This window comes from Rhinolophus sinicus, linkage group LG13 (assembly GCF_036562045.2).
Source record: "Rhinolophus sinicus isolate RSC01 linkage group LG13, ASM3656204v1, whole genome shotgun sequence".
Classification (NCBI taxonomy): domain Eukaryota; kingdom Metazoa; phylum Chordata; class Mammalia; order Chiroptera; family Rhinolophidae; genus Rhinolophus; species Rhinolophus sinicus.
This window is the reverse complement of record NC_133762.1, coordinates 47736966-47757819: the sequence shown is the minus strand read 5'-3', so window position 1 is coordinate 47757819 and position 20854 is coordinate 47736966. Positions and strand designations below refer to the sequence as shown.

The following is a 20854-nucleotide window of genomic DNA, read 5'->3' as shown; positions in this document are numbered from 1 at the left end:
ATGAGAGTATGAACACTTAATGGAATACTACGCAGTCATTAAAAATGGGGATAAGGACCCCAAACAGCTAAAACAATCTTGAACAACAATAACTAAGTTGGAAGACTCACACTTCCTAATTTTAAAACTTACTACAAAGCTGTGATAATCAAAATAGTGTGGAACTGGCATTAAGACAGACATACAGACCAATGGAATAGAATACAAAGAACAGAAATAAACACTCACATTTATGATCAAATGATTTTTGAAAATGCTGCCAAGACAACTGAATAGGGGGAAAGATAGGCTTTTCAAAAAATGATGCTGAGACAACTGGATATCCACCTATAAAAGAATGAAGTTGGACTCTTACCTTAACCCATATATAAAAATTAACTCAAAATGGATCAAAGACCAAAATGTAAGAGCTAAATCTATAAAACTTTTCAAAGAAAAAAAGGGGAGAAAAAGCTTCATGACATTGGATGCAGCAATGATTTCTTGGCTATGACATCAAAAGTAAAGGCAACAAAAGAAGAAATAAATTGGCTACATTAAAATTAAAAACATTTGGTGTCAAAGGACACTATCAAGACAATGAAAAGGCAACCCACAAAATGGGAGAAATATTTGCAAATCATATATCTGATGAGATTAATATCCAGAATATATAAAGAACACCTACAACTCAAAAAACAAAAATCACCAAACAACTCAATTGAAAAATGAGCAAAGGACATTTCCCCAAAGAAGATGTACAAATGGCCAATAAGCACATGAAAAGGTGCTCAACATCACTACTTATCAGGGAAGTGCAAAGCAAAACCGCAATGAGATACTACTTCACATCTATTAGGATGTCTATAATCAAAATAACAGAAAATAGGTATGAGCAAGGTGGTGAAAAAATTAGAACCTTCATGCATTGTTGGTGAGAATGTAAAACGGTGCTGTTGCTGTAGAAAACAGTCTGGCAGTTCCTCAAAAAACATTAAACACAGAATTACCAAATGATCCAGCAATTGCACTTGAAGGCTAGGTATATACCCAAGGAATTCAAAGCAGGGACCCGGCCAGATACTTGTACACCAATGTCCACAGCAGCGTTATTCACAATAGTCAAAGGTGGAAACAACACAATTACCCAACTACTTCACTGACAGATGAATGAATAACAAAATGTGATATATATTATTATATATACAGTCATGCACTGCTTAACAACAGGGATACATTCTGAGAAATGTGTCCTTAGGTGATTTAGTCATTGTGTGAACAGCACAGTGTACTTACACAGATGGTACAGCCTACGACTGTAATTGTATGTGCTGTACTTTTATACGACTGGCAGCGCAGGTTTGTTTACACAGCATCACCACAAACATGTGAGTAATGTGTTGCGCTAAGACAACAGGATGGCTAGTACATCATGAGGTGAAGGGAATGTTTCAGCTCCATTATAATCTTACGGGACCACTGTCATATATGTGGTCCATTACTGACCGAAATGTCAACATGTGGTGCATGACTGTATATTTATACATTAAATATACATATATTCATACTTATTTACTAGTAGTTACCAAATATATAGTATATATTAATAGAACAGTGGTTGCCAGGGACTGGGGAAAGGAGTAATGAGCAATTATCGTTTAATGGGTAAAGAGTTTCAGTTTGCATTGATAAGAAAGTTCTGGAGATGGACAGTGGTAATGGTTGCACAACAATGTGACTGTACTAATGCCACTGTTATGTACTTGAAAAAAGTTAAAATGGTAAATTTTATGTTATGTATAGCTTACCACAACAAAGCAAAGTTTTTTAAAATGGTGATGTATGTGTTTTAAAGAACTTCTCTATAGTATTACATAAGGTGGGGAAAAAACAGGTTACAAAATTGTATGTACAGTAAGATCATTTTTCGGTTTAAAAACTAACTTCTTGCTCACACGAGCCCAAGAAAGGCTTTGGTTTTCATCTTGGGGACAGAACTGTGTTGCCTACCAGTGAGAGAGGATAGGAAATTGAATATTTAGCTTTCTTCACTCAGTAGGAGAGGAAGGCCAGCTGACGATGGGTACGGACCAAGCCACTACCACACACCAGAGATGGAGGTCTTAGAACCTTCTCTGTTCCTTTTCCTTTTGTATACGTTAGAAAGTGAGACTAGCCAGATCTGTTTGGGTACAAAGAATGCAAGCTCCTATGGCTTTTCTCAAGATTTATCCTATTACTAAGCGAAAAACCAGAAAGCATCATCTAATACAATATTGTTTGGACTAAAAATTCCATTTGTTCAAGGCTTTCAGTTTGGGTAAAATTAATGTCTGCCTACTTATCAGCTGTGCTGGGTAAACACTTCAGTATGCCTTCAAAGGGGGTTACTTAACACAATGTTTTTCCTAAAGAGATGCTGCATTAGTGTCATCTAGTTCACAGCAGCCCAGCACTGGCCTCTGAGGATTACCATGGAGTTGACTGCATGTGTGCCACACAGAGTGCTACGAAATCCTGACTGAGTGAAAAAATCAAAAACACCACAATGACAGACTGGAAAGTGAGCTGGGAGTCAGAAGAGCTGGGTCTGAGGTCATGTTCTTCCCTTGCTACGTGAATACTCCTGTCATTCAACATATTACGGAATCTGTGTATGAGGCACTAGGCTAAGCACTGGGGGGTGGGGATGGGGGGATGAAAATGGCAAAATAACAAGATCATCTCTCTCCTCAAAAACATGATCTTTCATTTGGGCAAGCAAGCCCCTTCATCTTGCAGATTCTCAGCTTCTTCACCTGTAACTCAAAGACATTACCATTCTCAAAGCGTTTTTAGGAAATGTGGAAGGACATTTCAACCTCAGTCCCCTCGACGTTTTGAGTCAGGTAACGCCTTGCTACTGTAGGCTGCCCTGTGCACTGTACACTATGTAGTGGAATGCCTGGCCTCTACCCACGAGAGGCCAGTAGCTCTTCTCCACTGCTCCCACCCCAGTTATCACAACCAAAAGTGTCTACAGACATTACCAAATGTTTCCTGGGGCAAAATCATCCCCAGTTGAGAACCTCTGAAATAGCATGGTGACATATGAAAGCATTTTTTAAAAGCACAAAGCTCCAAATCAAGTCAGTATTAATGTAAATCCATTTTTAAGATTACTTGCCAAAAAAAAAAAAAAAAATCCTTTAAAACATTTACAGTTTTCTTAGGACTGTTTTTATTTTCTATTTATATATACATCTATATTGCTTACCATTAAAAGCCCTTCAGGGCTTTCTGGTTCATTTTCTTAACCCAAACAAAGCATCTTTATTAGAACATATTTTTAAAATGTATCACTGTACTGACATGACAGTCAGAGTCAAACATAATTGCCATCTCTACAAAGCAGACAATTTATCCAAAATCAAAGTACTCTGTGCCTACCTTTTAAGGACAAGGGACTGGATCTTGTGAATTCTGTATTTGACGGCCTGTGCTGTTTGTGAACTTCCAAGTATTCCTTAACTCTTGAATCAATGGTTTCTTTTAACAGTAAACAGACTTCCTAAAGTAAATTAAAAATATTAAAGATAATTTTAAAATTTAATGCAATATAAAATAAGTCAACATGGTGCACATTAAAAAATCAACAGTGAAAATTTTATTTTGTTTGCTTTTTAAATTAGCTATGACTACTGAAAAGAATGTAATATGTGCTCATTGATACATTGCAGATTTAAATTTGCTACTGAAGTTTGTTCGAAACTATGATGTTGGCTTACTCTGTGATCTGAGAAACTCATTTATAATATCCCTCTGCCTCAGATACACATTTCTAAAAGGAAGATAAAAACGTCTCAGTGTAAAAATTAGGGTGATGAGGTGATGAAATCAGTGAGGCAAAGACTGTTTTCATATAAATATCAATCAGCTGTTGTGTGGCAAATAGAAGAGAGAAGTCAAATAGAGCCATCACTGGCTGGCGAGGAGAGCCCCAGGGAAGTGCCTACTGTGGCCAGGCAGGCGACTGTGGATGAGGGAAGGAGCCAGCAATCAGGGCATCTTCACAGGGAACTCTGACACCAACCCAGTCAATGGCGGGCCAGCCCCTCCTGGTTTCATGTGGGGACAATGTCACCAGATCTTCCAGTTTGCTCACACGGAGCCAGAAACAGTGATTTTTTTATACAGAAACTTCCCATTTTTCAAATAAGGTTCAAAAAACTTTAAAAATCTAAACACATGCATTCATTAATTCTGCCTCAGGCTTACAAACCTACAAAAAAGAAAACAGTATTGAGTCACGGGTTGAATAGAGAGCTGGAAATCAATAATCTGATTTTCTTCCATATTCTTGATGATACTGTGTATACCCATTTGCTTTTGTGACAACTGCAATATATTCACCTATTAATGGTGAAAATAATTTAACTTCTTATATTTCTCTAAAGTAGATTAATATTTATTAGGCAACAGAAACACATGGTTTTAATTCAATGTCAACATACCATACCACTAGAAAATTTCTGGAGCTGTCTATTGTTTTATGTATTAGTTATTTATAAAAAGAAAAATAAAACTTTAAAAGTCCATCCACACCCTGGGAAGACATTATTCACTTCAGTTATACTACCAGAAAAATGTAACCTAATGTAGGAAAAGGAAAAATAAAAGTACACAAATCTAAATTTCTCAGATTAAGAACTGATGCATGAGGACTGATAATTCTGGTTCGATTCCCAAAGACTCTGAAGAAGGTTCAGAGTTGCCCAGGTCACCTCAAACCTGTTTCACTGGTTTCTGGCAATGCCATCTCAGGTTGATCTCCTAAAATCTTCACAAATTAAAACAAGAACAAAGTTTTAAGCTGCTTCAAAAGACAATGACAGCCAAACTTTTACTTATTTTTTTATTATAAACACATGTACTCCTCAACCAGTATAGAAAACCCTCGATTTAACTCACAAATGTAGGTTTGTAGATGAAATACAAATACTGGTCCCTTCTCTCCTGCTCTCATTTTGCAGCCCAAAGATGCAGTGCCTTGTGGAACACAGAAATATCCGTTTACAGTTGAGTGTTTTAGCATTGTTCATAAAACAGAAAGGCAGACTTGCCTCACACTGTTGTTTTAACAATTAAAGAATTTTGCTTCACATGCAGGGTTCAACTATGACTGAGTCTGAAAATATGTGAAAGACATACATGGAAACAAGGATTGTTAAAATTTGGCCATAAATGCCCTATAAGGATAGAACTAAAAATAGTACAACAAAAATAAAGCAAAGGCCCATACACATAAACTTTCTCCCTATAGTTACTAGGCTTTTCTTTGATGAGTCAGGTTTGAGGAATGGAAGGTAGATCCTGTGCAATGTGGTCAAGATTCCCTAGTAACTGACCACACTTAGCGAACCATTCTCTTCAGAAAGAGGACAATGCAAGAAAAGACAAATTCCCAGCTAACTTGGAGGGGAAGATGAGGAAGGAGACCAAGTTCAAACTCATGAGCAAGAGATACATATGGAATCTCTAGGCTAACAGGGGCTCATGTTTGCTTCCTCAAGTTTACAAATGGAACAGTTTGAGTTTGACTGTTTGGGTACACAGACTACTTGTGCTGGACTCAAAATAAACATATGCTTAATCCTTTTTCTGAAAAGGAACTGGATATTCTTAAGATGTTTACTACATAAAATGACTTAAAATGCAATCAAATTGATTGCTCATTAAATCTCAGTCATTAGACGATCTAATGATAAAAAAAACAGATGAAAAGCACTGAACATAGGCTAAAGTCATATACTTTCCTTGACTAGAGTTTCTCTTCTCTCTGTCTCTCTCTCTCTCCCCACCCCACCAGACACACACACACACAGATGGTATCCCAGTGCAATTTTAATGTCAGTGAGCATGACTTAAAGTAGAAGCTTTAAGTACTTCGCTTTGAGAGCAAAACTGCTCAACGTGTTGGCACGACCTGCCCTATCACAGCTGCCACTGCAACAGAGGCCTGCAGGTCCAGTCGTGCCCTGAGCATCTTTGCTAAGTCATGCCCTGCTGCCCGGATGGAGGCAGTAGGTGGAGCAGCCCAGCTGCGTGTGGCATCCTGGAAAAATTTCACCTCACACTTCGTCTAGGAGGTGATTCATATACTCATGGCTTTATTTTAAAGCCTTCCAAATAAACTGACTCTTGGCAAAACTGACAAAACATCAACAAGAAAGGTCTAAGGCAGAGGTGGTAAAGCTGGGAACGAACAGCGGAGAATGAGGATTCTAGAATGCTATTGATGTAAATCAAGTCCTAAGCCTTTTGGGTGAGCTCCCCTCGGGTGAACATTAGTCACTCTGAGGAAATGAACTGTTTTGTATCATGGGGGCATGTGTTGTGAAGCCACAGCCTGGAATTACATGGAGCTGAGTTGGAGTGGGAGATGCTGGCCTACTAAATACTGTGCCTCTTCAGGACACAGGCCACGCTTATCTACCAGGACGATAAATCCCATCATACTGAGTCTTGTGCCTTCCTTCTTCCAGCTTCAAGCCACCAAGTAGCCTTTGTGAAATTATGACAGCAAAGTCCAGATCATTTTATTACCTTTTGATTGAAAATGTATTACCCTATAAATTTTCTTTTGGGGAGATTTTTTCCCCCCAAGTTATCTCCAAAAGCTGACTGAAAAGTTATCACAGTTTTTTGGGGTTTTGTGGTCTTTTTTTTTTTCCCCTCTGGGTGCATCGCTATCACTAGTGTCTTTTCCATATACCACCTTTTAATAAAACGTGCTTTTATTTCTAGCTCTAAGAAGCCATTGTGACAAATGACTATCACAGACACACAAAGTGCTATAACATTTTGAAAGTTATGTAAAAGTTTTTGCCTCACTATCTCCGTGCTCTAGAAAGCAGGCTCTGGAGAAGGAAGCAAAGCATGTGATGAGAGCAGATGCATCTTCTAACCCCCTGCCACATTAGCACTTGGGTGGGATCTCGGACCCTGAGAGCCAGGAGTGTCTCAGACAGGCCCTGGTAGAGCCCATGCATTTGCAGCCGGGGAGGCTGAGGCCCAGGGAGGTCCAGCATCAGCCTCCCAGTCAAACAGCCATGACTGACCACCCGCTTAGTGACTGAGCCCTGTCACAGAACGAACACGGCCTAACGTCTCTGATCTTGTTGTCAAGGACTCATGCTAATAAAAGGATGGTTGAAAATAAAAGTGCAGATGATCAGGATTCCACACAGGTAGGAAAGATCAGCCTTGTGTTAGCGCGACACCTTCATAACCAGTCAGATTAAAATCACTGCTTACTTGAACAATCACTTTAACTTCTTTTTAAAAAGAATATAGACTACCCCTTCCCCCAAATTAAAGAATTAGGAAATTAATTAAATAATAGAGTAGCATATGAAATCTATGAAGGTGTCAGTTTCTGGAAAAAAAAAAAGTAGGAGTATGCCTGTCATTGGGAAGACAACTATTTTTCAAGGGTGAAATACCACTCAATATTTTTGCCGACTTATTAAAATGAAAGCTATTAATAGCTAATATTTCTTCTAGCAGCAGCTACTTGCATTTAAATAGTGAAAAGTTTTGTGTACCTCTTTCTGCTGTTCAGAAAACCAGCTGGCATCTTTGTTTGAACCTTGCGGGAATAAGTGAAGATCCACGAGGACAGCAAAATTCCCACACTGAAAGACACAGAAGGCTGTTAGCTCACGCCCAGCAAACAATGAGAGAAAATCTCACAAATTCCTATGTGGCAGCTCATAAGTGAAACAGCAACAAAGTTCATACTAGACAGAAATGTCCATGGGGGCAGGGCTACAAGTCGTAACCTGCAACTTTCTGTAAGTTTGACATTTGTAGTAGAACTGCTAAGGAGAAATATCATTTTAATCAGGACACAAAAGACAAAATATTTCCCTGTGGGCTGCACCATGAAGCGGGATACCCAGGCATCCCGTGGCAGCTGGAAGATTATCCAACACTGAGAAAAGTATTAGGTTGGTGCAAAAGTAATTGCGGTTTTTGCATTTTCTTTTTTTTTAAACCTTTTAAATCTCAACTACTTTTGCACCAACCTAATAAAATAGGTCAGAGGTAGGTAGGCTCCGGAAAAGAACGATTCCGTGTACTGTTGGGAATTCCTTTTTCTAGGTGGGAGAGAATATTATCAGCCTTTGCATTTTTAGATGGACAAAGGGTTTGGCTGGGACAACACATCTTAGACTAGAAATAGGAGCACAAGCGAATGAAAAAGAACCAAGGGGAGGCAGGTGGATGCTGATTGACAGTTATCAAAACGAAATCAGTTTCATCAAAATATGCTACGGAACTGTACAAAGCCTGCCTCCTCTCTTATTCGATAAGCTAATGCTGAACTGCACTTCGAAAAAAATGGAAATATTCTATATGTACACTGCTCAATAGGGTAGCCAATAGCCACATGTGGCGACTAAGCACTTAAAATGTAGCAGCTGTGACTGAGAAGCTGAATTTTCAATTTTATTTCATTTTAATTTAAACAGCCACATGTGGCTAGCAGCTCTGTGGCACAGCTACGGATCCTGTAAAAAGTTGTAGCCTTATAAATCCTCACACCTTATGAGCAAAGTAATTTCTGAGACTCAGGATAACTGTGGAAGACCTAACTTAGAAAGAAATAGATGAGCAAGACTGCAGGCTGAGGGTGGTCTAAGAGGCCCACAGGGTCTGCTTATGGCCCACAGGGAAAAGTCACTTTTGCATCTCTTTGGCTGAGTGGTGTTTTTTTTTCTTTTAAAATTCCATGCTATTGATACCTGCCTCGCACCACACAGAAAAATTAATTTGAGAGGGATCATAGACCTAAACATAAAAACCAAAACTATCTTTCTGACTTTACGGTTGAAAAAGATTTCTTAGACAGGACCCAGAAAGCACTAAATATAGAAGAAAAATAGTTAAATTAGACTTTGTCAAAATTTAAAACTTTTGGTCATCAAAAGGCAACATTAATAAAATGAATATGTTATGTCACAGATCGGGAGAAAATATTCATAAATCCATATATCTGACATAAAGGACTGGCATCCAACATAAAGAACTTAGACAAATCAATATGAAAAAGCAAATAACCCAAACTTGGACAATTCACAAGATAAACAAATGGCTAATAAACACATGAAAAAAGTGTTCAACATCAGTCATCAGGAGAATGTAAATTAAAACCACCAAGAGAAACAACTCCATATCTACCAGAATGACTACAATTAAAGACTGATACACAGTTGTTGGCAAGGACGTGCAGCAACCCAAACTCTCATACATCACTAGTGGAAATATAAAATGGTCAGCCACTATGGCAAATGGTCAGTCAGTTTCCTATAAACATACCTTTATTTACTCACTGAACCAGCAATTCCACCTCAGGTATTCACACAGAGAGATAAAACGTATGTGCACACAGAGACTTGTAAGTAAATGCTCATGGAAGTTTTTATTCCTACTAGCCCAAGCGGAAGACAACCCATGTCTATTGACAGGAGTGTATTCATTCAATGGACTGCTCCTTACCAAACTACTGATACACTCAACATGGACGAATCTCTAAAACACTATGTTCAGAATAAGAGGCCAGGCAAAAAGAATACATACGGTACGATTTCATTTATATAAAGTTCTAGAACAGCAAAACTAAATCTATGGTCAAAGCAATCGGAACACTGATTGCCTGGGTAGGAACTGAGAACAGGCACAAGAGAACGTTGCGCGGTGACGGGAATATTATATACCTTGGTGGGGTATGTGCCTAAGATCAATTAATTTCACTGTATATATGAGTAAATAATACATCAATAATCACTTTTTAAATGTTGGGTAAAAATACGATCATATTTGTTAACAGCTATTTAAAATGTAAGTACTTTCCCTGAAACTGTGTGGGTATTTTGGGGGAGACCAAAGTGAAATTCATTGGGTAATAAATCATGAGGTATGATGAAAGATGATTTCCTCTGAGGTCAAGCAGTGCAGTGTGACCCACTAAACTGTAGTTTAATGTGTTACAATAAGCATTTTATTTTAATGAAAGATAATCGAAGAGAATATTGGAATAGAATTTAAAAAATATCTATGGGTCACATGGTAAAGCTAAGTACTATTTTGTGAAATTTCTGTATGAGTGTACTGAGTTATATGTAAAGCCTATTTCTTGCTGTGGATTGTGGTCAAAATTATTTGAAACCATGTTCAAGTACACTGTTATTTAAAAAATTTCTTCACAACGGTTGATTATAGATTTAACCTTTAAGGAGTATGCTGCCACCAGGTGGAGGTCTTTTGCCACAACTATAGGATCTTAGCCAGAGGTTATTAACCTTTCGTGTGCCCGGCATGTATTTGGCCAGCTGTGAAGCTGATGAAACCTGCTCAGAATCATGTTTCTAAATGCATGAAACACAATTCATAGGATTCAAATGAAAACCAATTTTACTTAACTATGGTTATGTAAATTTTTTAAAATTGTGATATAGTAATGTTATGGACTTGTTTAATAAGGCATTGGCTCTTGTCACACAGTGGTGGACTTAATAAGTACTATAAGTCCATAGTAGTGATATTTGAGAACGTGCCACAACTATAATATGAAAAGAGCTATGCTTCGTAATGGTGACAAATATTGCGAATGCTCTCGTGTTTTGAATACTTGATTCATAATAAAAACTACTTATTAGAACTTGGTTAAAATAAAGATGTTAACTTTTTTCCCATCCAAGTTCACTGACCCTGTGAATTTTATCATGGGCCTCTCCATGGATTACAGAACAAGAGCCCCTCTGAAGCAGGGAGATGTGCCTCACACACGTTTTCCTGCAGGGTGTTCTACGCGGACCCCTCAATCAAACCAAGTTCTCTGCTAACCCTTCTTCATTAGCCAAAGTAATGTTTAAAATAGGGGGAAAAAAAAAGAAATAAAATAGTGATGCTCAATAATCTGAACTGAAATCCTATAATAGTAACTTCTACAAAATAGCAAGGTCTAATCTGGTATTTTCTTAACTTTGATCACAAATACCTAGTGTAAGTTTGATTATAAACAGACTGATTAGAATGTCCTCCTTTTTTTTTTTTTTTCTTAAATAAATCATCAAATCTTACTCTGGTGCTCCAACTTTGCTAGGATTTCTGCCAGACTCCACTGCGGGCGCACATGCAGTCCCCTTCCCCGCAGCAGGGCTCTCCCTCTGCAGCCAGCAGTTCTGAGTTCTCCAGCAAGAGCTCTCTCTAACTCCCACACTGATCGGAGCTATTTTGCCTTTATAGAGTTCCCTGCTCTCAAAGCTTTGCTGCCTCTGTTCTCCTAGGAGTAAACAGAAGGGTTTTTTTTTTTTTTTAAAGCCTCTTACTGCTGCCAGCAGCAGAGCCTGCACTTCTTAATTAGGAGGAGGTTATTTCTACTCTCAGCAGAGAAACTCTCCAGCTCTCTTCTGAGAGGAGCAACACATTGACCATCACTCCTTTCTCAGGCCAGTCCATTTTACCCAGGCCCAGTTACGTCTTTAACAGCCCAGAGGCTACGACTAGAAAAAGCTGCACATCCCATGCCCTGGGCTGTGCGTCAAAAGGCCAGGATCTGCTCCAGCTTCTAGCCCCTCCACCCAGCGCTTTCAGCCAAAACCTTGGGAGTCAACCCTAACTCCTCCCTTTCGCTAACCTTCCACAATCAGTCACCAAGTCTAGATTTCACTTCTTAAAGAGCTAAACACACCCCAGCTCTCTTGCTCTGCAGCTCACATCATCTCCCACTTGGAGTACTAGGGCCACTTCTCTTGGTGTCCGGATGAACTCCTGATGCTCCTACCAGAGCAATCGCCAACACGCAGAGGGAGCAGGGCACTCCAGCTGCGGCTCTGAGCAGACACAGCACACAGCCTCGGATGAGCCCCACTCTCCCACTACCTCCCACTGCCCTTGGGCACCTGCTGTTTTTGCCTGCTGCTTCCAATGCACCGCAGAGGTCCTGTGCTTAGTGAATGCCTCTGCAGCCGTGTGGAGCTTTTCTGAACAGCCTATCACACCCTCCTCTGGCTCAGGCTCAGCCACACGCTTCATGCACTTATCTATTTCTGCATTAAGTGGCTGGTTCACATAGGGGCTTCCCCTGCTGGGCTGTTAGCTCCTGGGTGGAGACAGGGTCCATATTTCAGTCTCTGCATACAGGATTAGCATAGTACCAGCTCACAGTAAGTGCTCAGTACTTAATGAAAGAAAGAAGGAAGGAACAAATGACAGGACCAAATGAGCTCTGAGTTTTGGGCAAACTACAGCCTTATCTGCAAACAGAGTTCTGAGCCCATTCTGGAGACATGGCCCTTCTGATTCAGCCCAGCACACTGATGTGTCATAGAACAACTTCCTCCTTCCTTATTCTGGAGTAGCGACACTTATGTCATCACCAGTGACAACCAGTCATTTTCCATAGTTTGAAAAAAAGACATAGTAGGATCCTTGGATTACCTCATGCTAAACTCACTGCCAGCCAAGCAGGTTGGTGATTTTTCGTGCCTCCTTCCTAAGAATTCCAAAGCTGCATCTTGAACTATTTCCAAGTCTTCACAGGTGGGAGATCTTGTCTTCTAATTTTATATGGGGTGTAAAATGAAGGTAAAATGCTAACATGTAGACATCTCAGAAGCAGGTTCAGAGCCAGAACTCTGAGCTATGTGGAAGGTTTCCCAATTCTCTCACTCATTCATTCCCCACTGAGTTTCACAGGGCACTGGGCCAGACCCTGAGAGGGAGCACTGCAGAAATGTTATCACCGCACACACCCAGGAACCAGAAGTAGTAGAGGAGCAACTCTGCCTGAGGGAGGCAAGGGAAGAGGCCATGATGTCTCGGCTAAGTCCTGAGAAACAGGCAAGTGGTGGAGAAAGAAAAATGAATAGCAACCACACTGGGAAAGAGACCCGAATAGCTCGGGGTGCTCTGGGGACAGGAGAGTCTGCAGAAACAGGGCAACAGACGAAGCCAAAAGAGCAGGAGGATTCAGACCATAAAGGAGCCCTGGACAGGCTGGGGGTCGAGGAGACCTATGGGCTGGAGAACTCCCTCAGGAGGGTAGGGCACGGCCTGGCGGGGAAAGCATCAGAGCCAGGCACACAGCTTTAAAGCCACCACAAGAACCCAATGAGAGACATCACAAGGTGAGCCTGAGGTGAAGAGGAAGGGGCAGAATTGAGGGACACTCAGAAGACAGAATCGAGGTGATAGGGTTGGGTGTGAAAGCAGGAAGAGTAAGGATGGCACCCACAGCATGTGAGTGGTTTCAGCCACGCCCATGAGGCTATCCACAGGCAGCTCGTCCATATGGGTCTGTTGGAACCGTCACTGCATTTTATCCACAACTGGATCAGGACTTAAGGCTGTCTATTTTAAATAGAGGAATTAAGTAAAAAACAAACAAACAAAAAACCAAAACAGGATAAAAACATAAAATTAAGCCAAAGACCAGTTTGTACAAAATTCCCATCAAAGTCCTCAGCCTCTGCAACATTTAGCTCTGAGTTACTAACGTAAAAAATGAAAGGCCAACCAGAGTCCATAAGATGAGAATAAATCAGTGCTGAGAATAACTCACTCATTCCTGATACCAAATCTAGAAAGGTACTTCTGAAGGGCTTCATGAAAAAATATGGCAATTATCTCCATGGAGTATCAACTTTACTAAAAGGCTTGAGGAAAAATATAAAACATTTTCATATCAAAACAAACTGCATATATACTACAGTAAGAAATTAAAAAGTCACATGGTTCTTAAAGAAAATGTAGTGCCATTTCCAGAGCACTTGTGTGGCAGGCAGGCATCGTGCTAAGCATTACCTATAGTATTCAATTTAATCCTCACCACTAGTCTGTGAAGGAATACAACTATTACTCACATTTATAGATAAGGAAGTGGAATCAGACAAGGTAAGGACTAGTCTAGCATCGTACAAGCAATAAAGGACAGACCCAGGCATCAAATCCAAATGTGTCAGATTCCAAAGCCTATTGCCACGCATTACTTTGAAGAAATATGCCCATAGTGGAAGGCCACTCAGGACTCCCGACCAGACCCCATGGAGGGCATACTCGAGGCTGCCTGGCCTGGAACCCACTCCACTATACTTGGAACTGGCCTCCTACCCCCCCTAGGGTGAGCGATGGCAGCCATGCTTGCCCATTAGTGCCAGGTGACTGGACCAAGGAGTCTAAACAGGGTCACTAAGCTGCCTTCCCTGGGCAGTTTGACTTCATGCTTGAAGGGAGGCACTGAGAGTTCAGACACTGAAGCCGCCACTGTGGGGTACCATGTTGGATCAAGAGTGTAGTGTAGTGGGGACAGCCCCACCACAGAGAGACTGGGGCGGGAGGAGTGGTTAGGGAGGAGGAAGGATGAGAAGGTGAAGGAAAAGAATGCAGCAGAGGACACGACAATAAATCCCGTGGAAGGTGCGGTTGGGGTGACGAGGCAGGAAAAGCGGTCTCCTGACATCGACAATACTATCCAGAGAGTTCAAGCTGAAGAAAAGTCAACGCAAATATTTTGTCAGTTTAATTCCTTTGGCTTGTTCTTCATTAAAATACTTGCCCAAGAAATCCAAGCTTGGTTTACACATTCAAGAAAAGAAACCTGTATACCTTTAGGATGACACATACGATAAAGCAGGTGACAAGTCAGGGGATGGAGGAATAAAGAGCCATTCCATTGGAATATACTGTATCCTTAATCTATCTGCAAAACCTTGCTAAGGGCGAACAAGCTGGCGATAACAACAGTTAAGATCCATGGCGCATTTCCTGCATGCCAGGTACTGCTGGTCAGTCTCACGCCAACCCACAGATGCATAAACTATTACCACTCAGCGTTCTGGAAACACCGAGAAACTTAAGAGCTCTCTTTCTCTTTTAGAAGATCCCTGGTGATCATAGCTGGTTTCTGTTTGGTGTGGTGCCTTGCCAACCTGGCAATACTTGTCAGGCCAGGTATAAGGAACACACTACAGTCTTAGTAACAGAATTAGACACAGCCTGAATTCGAGATCACAGCACCTGGAGAAAGCCCTATGATGAAAGCGGGAGAATGGCCTGGCACGGGAAGTCCAAAGTCATGCATCTCTTCTGACAGCTCCCAGTTTAGGAGGGGTGTGCCACCTCCCTTCTCTGGGTGTCAGTTTCCCTCTACGTAAAAAGAATGGACACAACTAGTTCTTCGAGGTGCCTTCCACTTTAAGGTCCCACCTCCGGGTTGTGTTCTGGTTTACAACCATTTGCTTGGATGCTATTTGCCCACATAATGTTTGCCCTCCTGTAAGCTTACAGAAGAGGCTGATGGAGTCTCGGACCTCATACTGTCCTCCAACAGTGCGCTATGGGCGACCTAAGCACAGTAGTAAAATACACCGTCGTTTTGGAATAGAGGACAGGAGAGCACATTTCCTGCTGGGCCGACTTCTGTGGGCATGATTTAGACTTGGAAACCAATGACAGAATATGCCTAGATATCATGGTATAAGCCATGGAAAAGGGAGACACTCAATGGAATTGACTGAGGCAAAAATCTTAGCATCCAACGAGCTCTTCCCCAAAGTGTTCTCCAACTCCATCAGGCAGGATTAGGCCCTTGTCTGCTGCCACAGCACTTTATTCATGCTTCTGTCGGGGAACGCCACAGGCGGTAAACATCCACCTCCCATGAGTGGCCTTCGGGGAGGACCTGCCTCCTCTTACCTTTGGGTTGTCAATGCCTAGAACAGGGCCTGGCACACAGATGACAGTGACAAGTGATTGTTAAATGAATGAAAAAATACATCAGTGATGAAAATTCCGTAAGTGTCTGCCTGGCCTCTCTAGGAGGGACGACCACCCTCTCACCCGCACCCTGTCCTCAGAACAATAAACACGCTGTGGTGTTTCCTTGCTCATCATTTACAACTAAGGTTGCCTCACATACACACAGAATACTGTCTCCCCAGAAAATGGGTAGCGATGCCCACTGCTCCCTGCCAGATGTTATTTCCCCACCTTCCCATCAGATGGAACAGCTGCAAAACCCGGCTGATGACATGATTTCAGATCCACTGGAGTGAATGTGTCTGGGGCTTCCCTGGTTGCAAATGGATGACTACTCCTTTGAGCTCAGGTTTCTCTGATTGAAAGGGATGCAGGGAGGGTGTGACCTGTCTGAAGTGAGAAGGAATCAGCAAGAGAGGGAGTGTCTCTCGTTTGGTGGCTGCTGTGGGACTTTTGACTACAGGCCAGGGAAGTACACTTTTCCAGTTGCTTGTTTTTCTTAACAGATTTATTGCTATGGTTGGAAAAAGATTCTACATAGATAAGGAGCAAATCACAAAGGTATGAGAAATAAAAATAGCAGAAAAGCAGAGCTAATGGGTTTGATGACAACTCCTAAAAGCACCAGCAAATAGAGTACAAGGCTGATGTCCCTCAGGAAACGGTCCCTGGTCCCCTTCTATGAAAGACTTTCGGTTTTTGTTTTTTTTGGGGTTGTTTTTGCTCAAGTGCTCATACAGTGGCTCACCATCTTCCTGGATAAGATTTGGAAAGCAAAGCAAAGTGCTGCTGGGAATAAAGCAAAGGCCAACGAAAGTGGTTTTATGAAGGGACACCTCAATTTAATATATGCCACTGGAACTGTGGGTAGTATCTGAGGCTCATCTGAAACCCAGCAGCAATCAGGGTGTAGGTAGAAACAGGCCCTCCATCGCTCCCTTTGAAAGATAAGAAGCGACTTCATTCCTCTAGACACTTTCCCTGATCATCTCCAAGACATTATTCTTTCAAATTAACCTGCAGGCCGCTATTCAGGATGCTGGCCGGGATGCACAGAGCATGTGCAACAATGAGGGGCAGCATGGCTTGGGGGTAGGACAGAGCTGACTTCCAACCCCTGCCCTGAGCCTCAGGGCTCCCAGACCCTGGGTAAGTTCCTGTGATGTAAAATAATGAAAAACACCTTATGGAGTTGTCTGGAAGATTAAATGAGCGAACGCAGGTACAAAAAGCTTCAGCACAGTGCCAGCCATACAAGGGACTCAAGAAAGAAATATGGGCTGGGTTGTTTTGGGTTTTTTTTTCCCCCTCCAAAGGTAGAATTTACCTCAAATTCCAGGGCATGTTAAATGAACTCTGATTTGTCAGTTCCATAAGATTTACAAATAGATAGGGCACAGGTTTCCACCTATTCCTACTAAGAGCTAATAAATGCCTCATAATTCTTTTGCACAGTTTTACTCTGGCCACACACTGCTTCTTAGAAGAAGAACAGATGGCTTGTAATCACACCAGGTTACGAGGTAAAAATATGAACTCTCCTATCACATATTTCTGCAACAGAGAACATAAAATGAAAAGATAACCTGATGGAAATGATAATGTACTTGTCTGCAGAGAACTTGTGTTGAGAGGGTCTTAAAACTGTCATAGTTAGCAACATTTAGACCAGTCAGGAGCGTGTTCAAGACCAATTATGACCAACCATATAGTCATTTGAAAATGAAATTTGGTAAACAAGAAGGGTATTAGTCCCCACAAATTCTGCTCACAATTTTATCCAGCATGTTATCAAAAAGCTTTGGAATATGGGTTTGAATTATTATGAGGTTGGTGCAAAAATAACGGTGGTTAAAAGGTTAAAAATAATTGCAAAAATTGCAATTACTTTTGCACCAACCTAACAGAAAATATTCTTTTATGTCCCTGAGAATCTTGGTATTTTTCAATGTCGAGGAGAACAAAGGAAAACAGTGCAGCCTACAAGTTAAAGAAACTTAATGCAAATTACAAATGAATCAAAATGAAAAAGAGAAAAGAAAAATTGTGACTATTCCCCTAGTTGATCAATGCCTACAATTCGTGGATTATTCAAAAGGGTGGCCAGTCTTGGAGGGAGATTTCTTAAAAGAGGAAGGGAGATAAAAGATAGGTAGCACAATTTTCCTACCTCCTGGGGGTGGGGGTGGGGGTGCCAAGAGTTTTGATGAGTACTGTGGGGATTCTGGATGACTTAACAGGAATCTGGTTAAATGTAAAATAATCTAAGGAATCCCCCACATCAGTATCTTTCCTCTGGAATCCTCTCATCTACTTGGAAATATACCAAAGGACTTGCCAGACAAAGAGGTGACAGGCACTCTCTGTTCCATCCAGTTGTCGTTTAATTTTCCTGGAGTATTAACATTATGTAAGTACTATTGATAAAAGGGGGCTACGTTTGCTCTTCTAAACGGGGAAAGGGTAGTGCTTTCCAGGCCAACTGTGATAGGCCAAAGATAAGACATGTAACCTTTATAGGAGGGCAAACAGAATCCACTTATAAGGCTGCAAACCAAAACACAACCACAGAGCGAGGACTTCCTGAGGACTATTGTACATGAAAAGTTTCCACTTCTGCAGGGCCTGAGAGAGGCCCAACCAAGTCAGTCACGTGCCAACCCCTGCTCCACCCTTTGGTTATACTTTTCATCTTCTTCTGACAGTTCAAGAAAGCTCTGTGTGTGTACAACTTGAAGGATATTTGCCCACTAGAGCACAGAACCCTGGCTTTCAAATACCAGCATCTCCTGGAACTTGTTTGATATGCAAATTTAGACTTCCTAATCAGAAGTTTTAGGAGTGGGGCCCAGTAGCCTGTGTTTTAGCGAGCCCGCCAGATGATTCTGGTGCAAGCTCAAGTTTGAGAACCACTGCTGTAGACTGCTATGTCTCCTTGAGACCTACTAGCATTCTCTGCACAATACAGCAAAAATGTTGTACATTAGAAAGGAGAAAAAAATCTGAAGAGGCTTCATACTGTAACACAATAGAAGGTGACAGCTCACGAGAATATATTACAATTTTAAAACTCACAAGAACCTCACAATTTTAGCATGATGATAAAATAATTCCCTTAGAGTTGTAAGAAACTCAAATTATGCTTCTCCTTAAAAAGAAAAAACAAAACCCCTCCAGAGATGAATGTGATGTACAGCCAAGGCTGACAACCACAGATGTAACAGTGCCTCACTGGGCACCTTAAAAACCCACCTCTGGATTTGGATGATAAATATGATCATGAAAATCCAAAGGAAAAAAGAGATCTAGCTGCTGGATCGAGGTAGAGCCTTAGGAAGAAATGAAAGGAAAGGCCGGAAATGGAAAAGGAGGAGGTTGTAAGCCCAAGACAGACAGGGAGACCACAGAATTGCACTTACATGAGTTCAGGCCAGTGGGCTCAAGGGAACCCATTCCATGGCATGAAGAGGATGGGTCCTGCACATGGCTTGGTCACTGGGTTAATGAGGAGCGCTGGAGTTGCAATGACATCCTAGAGGGTCAAATTACATCACACTTTGCAAAAGGGACAGAAAGATCAATTTTGCAACTATAAGCTTAATCCCTAACAGGTTATTACAGGGGATCCAGGCAAAAACTCAAATTATGAAAAACAAACCTCATTTTCTTCTTTGACAGCATTCCTGGACTGTGACAACTGGTAAAATATGGTTGACAAAAGACACATGAACCTCAGCCAGGAATCAGGCAAAGCTTCCTATGATATCCTTTTGTCCGAATCGCTCCACCAAAACAGCTTTTGTCAAGGTTAACAATGACCTTCATGTAGCCAATCCAGTGGTCAATTCTTGGCCCTCATGGTACTTGAGCTCTCTCGGTGCCATCTAACAAAGTGGTTCATTCACTTGACCCTTGAAACTCTCCCGTGTGGGCCACCATGCTTTCTTTCCTGGTTCTCCTCTGTCCTCACTGGCTGCTGTGTTTCAGGCTCCTTTGCTGGCTTGTGCCCATTGCACCAACATCTGAACAGGGCTCAGTCCTTAGACCTCTCCTGTCTTTATCTACAGTCTCATCAGTTTGAAGGTTTCCGGTACCAGCGGATTACGTGTTGATGATGCCTAACGTTTCTGCTCCAGCCTGGGCCTTCCCCCACCTCCAGATGCACATATCCAATTGCTTACTCTTTGGCATCCCCAGTTGGATGTCAAATAGGCATCTACAACTTCATAAGATCAAAACTAAGCTATTAATGTTTTACCCTCAAACTTGCTCCCACCAGGTTTAGCTGAGCCGACCTGGTAAATGGTAACTCCACTCTTCCAGTTGCTCAAGTCAAAACCCTGGAGTCATCTCTGATGCCTTTCCTTCTCTCACATTCTGCATCTAATCTGTTAGCAAACCCTAACAGTTCTACCTTCAAAAGGGCCTGCCTGGCACACAGTAGGAGCTCAATAAATATTAACTGAAAAGAAAATCTATGAATAATCAAGTGAGTCCTGGTGAATAAAAAAAACAGAAAAATAAGGATGGAGGAAATGACAATTAGATGGACTCATAACTAGTTCAACAGCCATGACCACAGGCATCATTAAGGGCCAAACCACAACTTGGAGGGAGATGCTGCAGAGCTTTTTCCTTGACTCTGGTCTTGGTCCACATTCTTAGCAGTGACGTGGATGGAGACACAGTAGACATGCCCACACAATAGCTGGATGATACTGCACAGGAAGGGACAGTGAATATCTGGGGTAACAAAAACGATCTGGAAAAAAAATAAAACAAAAACCCGTGTCTCTCTGACTCAGAAAGATGAGATCAATCTAACTAGATGGACTTTCACAAGGATATATGTAAGGGCCATCATTTGGCTCCAAAAAACTAATAGCCCTCACAGAGCTCTTGTGAATGGTCAACATAATGCTGTGGCCGTTCATGATGGGAATTGCGTTTCAGGCTATCTTAACAGTAGTGGCCAGAATAAGCATTATTTGGCTGTGCTGTACACATATAGTGCTCAGTGAGTCTCAACGTTCAAATTGAAACAAACTGTCATGTATTAAAATAAGAGTGA

The 20854-nt window shown here is 41.4% G+C and overlaps 1 protein-coding gene across 3 annotated transcripts in view; it reads right to left on the bottom strand.

Moving 5' to 3' along the window:
* SLX4IP (SLX4 interacting protein) overlaps positions 1-20854 on the bottom strand; it is a 193930-nt gene that overhangs the window by 65202 nt on the left and 107874 nt on the right. For 2 of the 3 annotated variants that reach the window (XM_074317988.1, XM_019734904.2), the window contains 2 exons: positions 7566-7655; positions 3409-3529 (listed from right to left, as the gene is read on the bottom strand). In XM_074317988.1, coding sequence (XP_074174089.1) covers positions 3409-3529; positions 7566-7655 — 211 coding nt within the window. The remainder of the gene's footprint in view (positions 1-3408; positions 3530-7565; positions 7656-20854) is intronic. The other variant, XM_074317989.1, reaches the window with a different exon arrangement.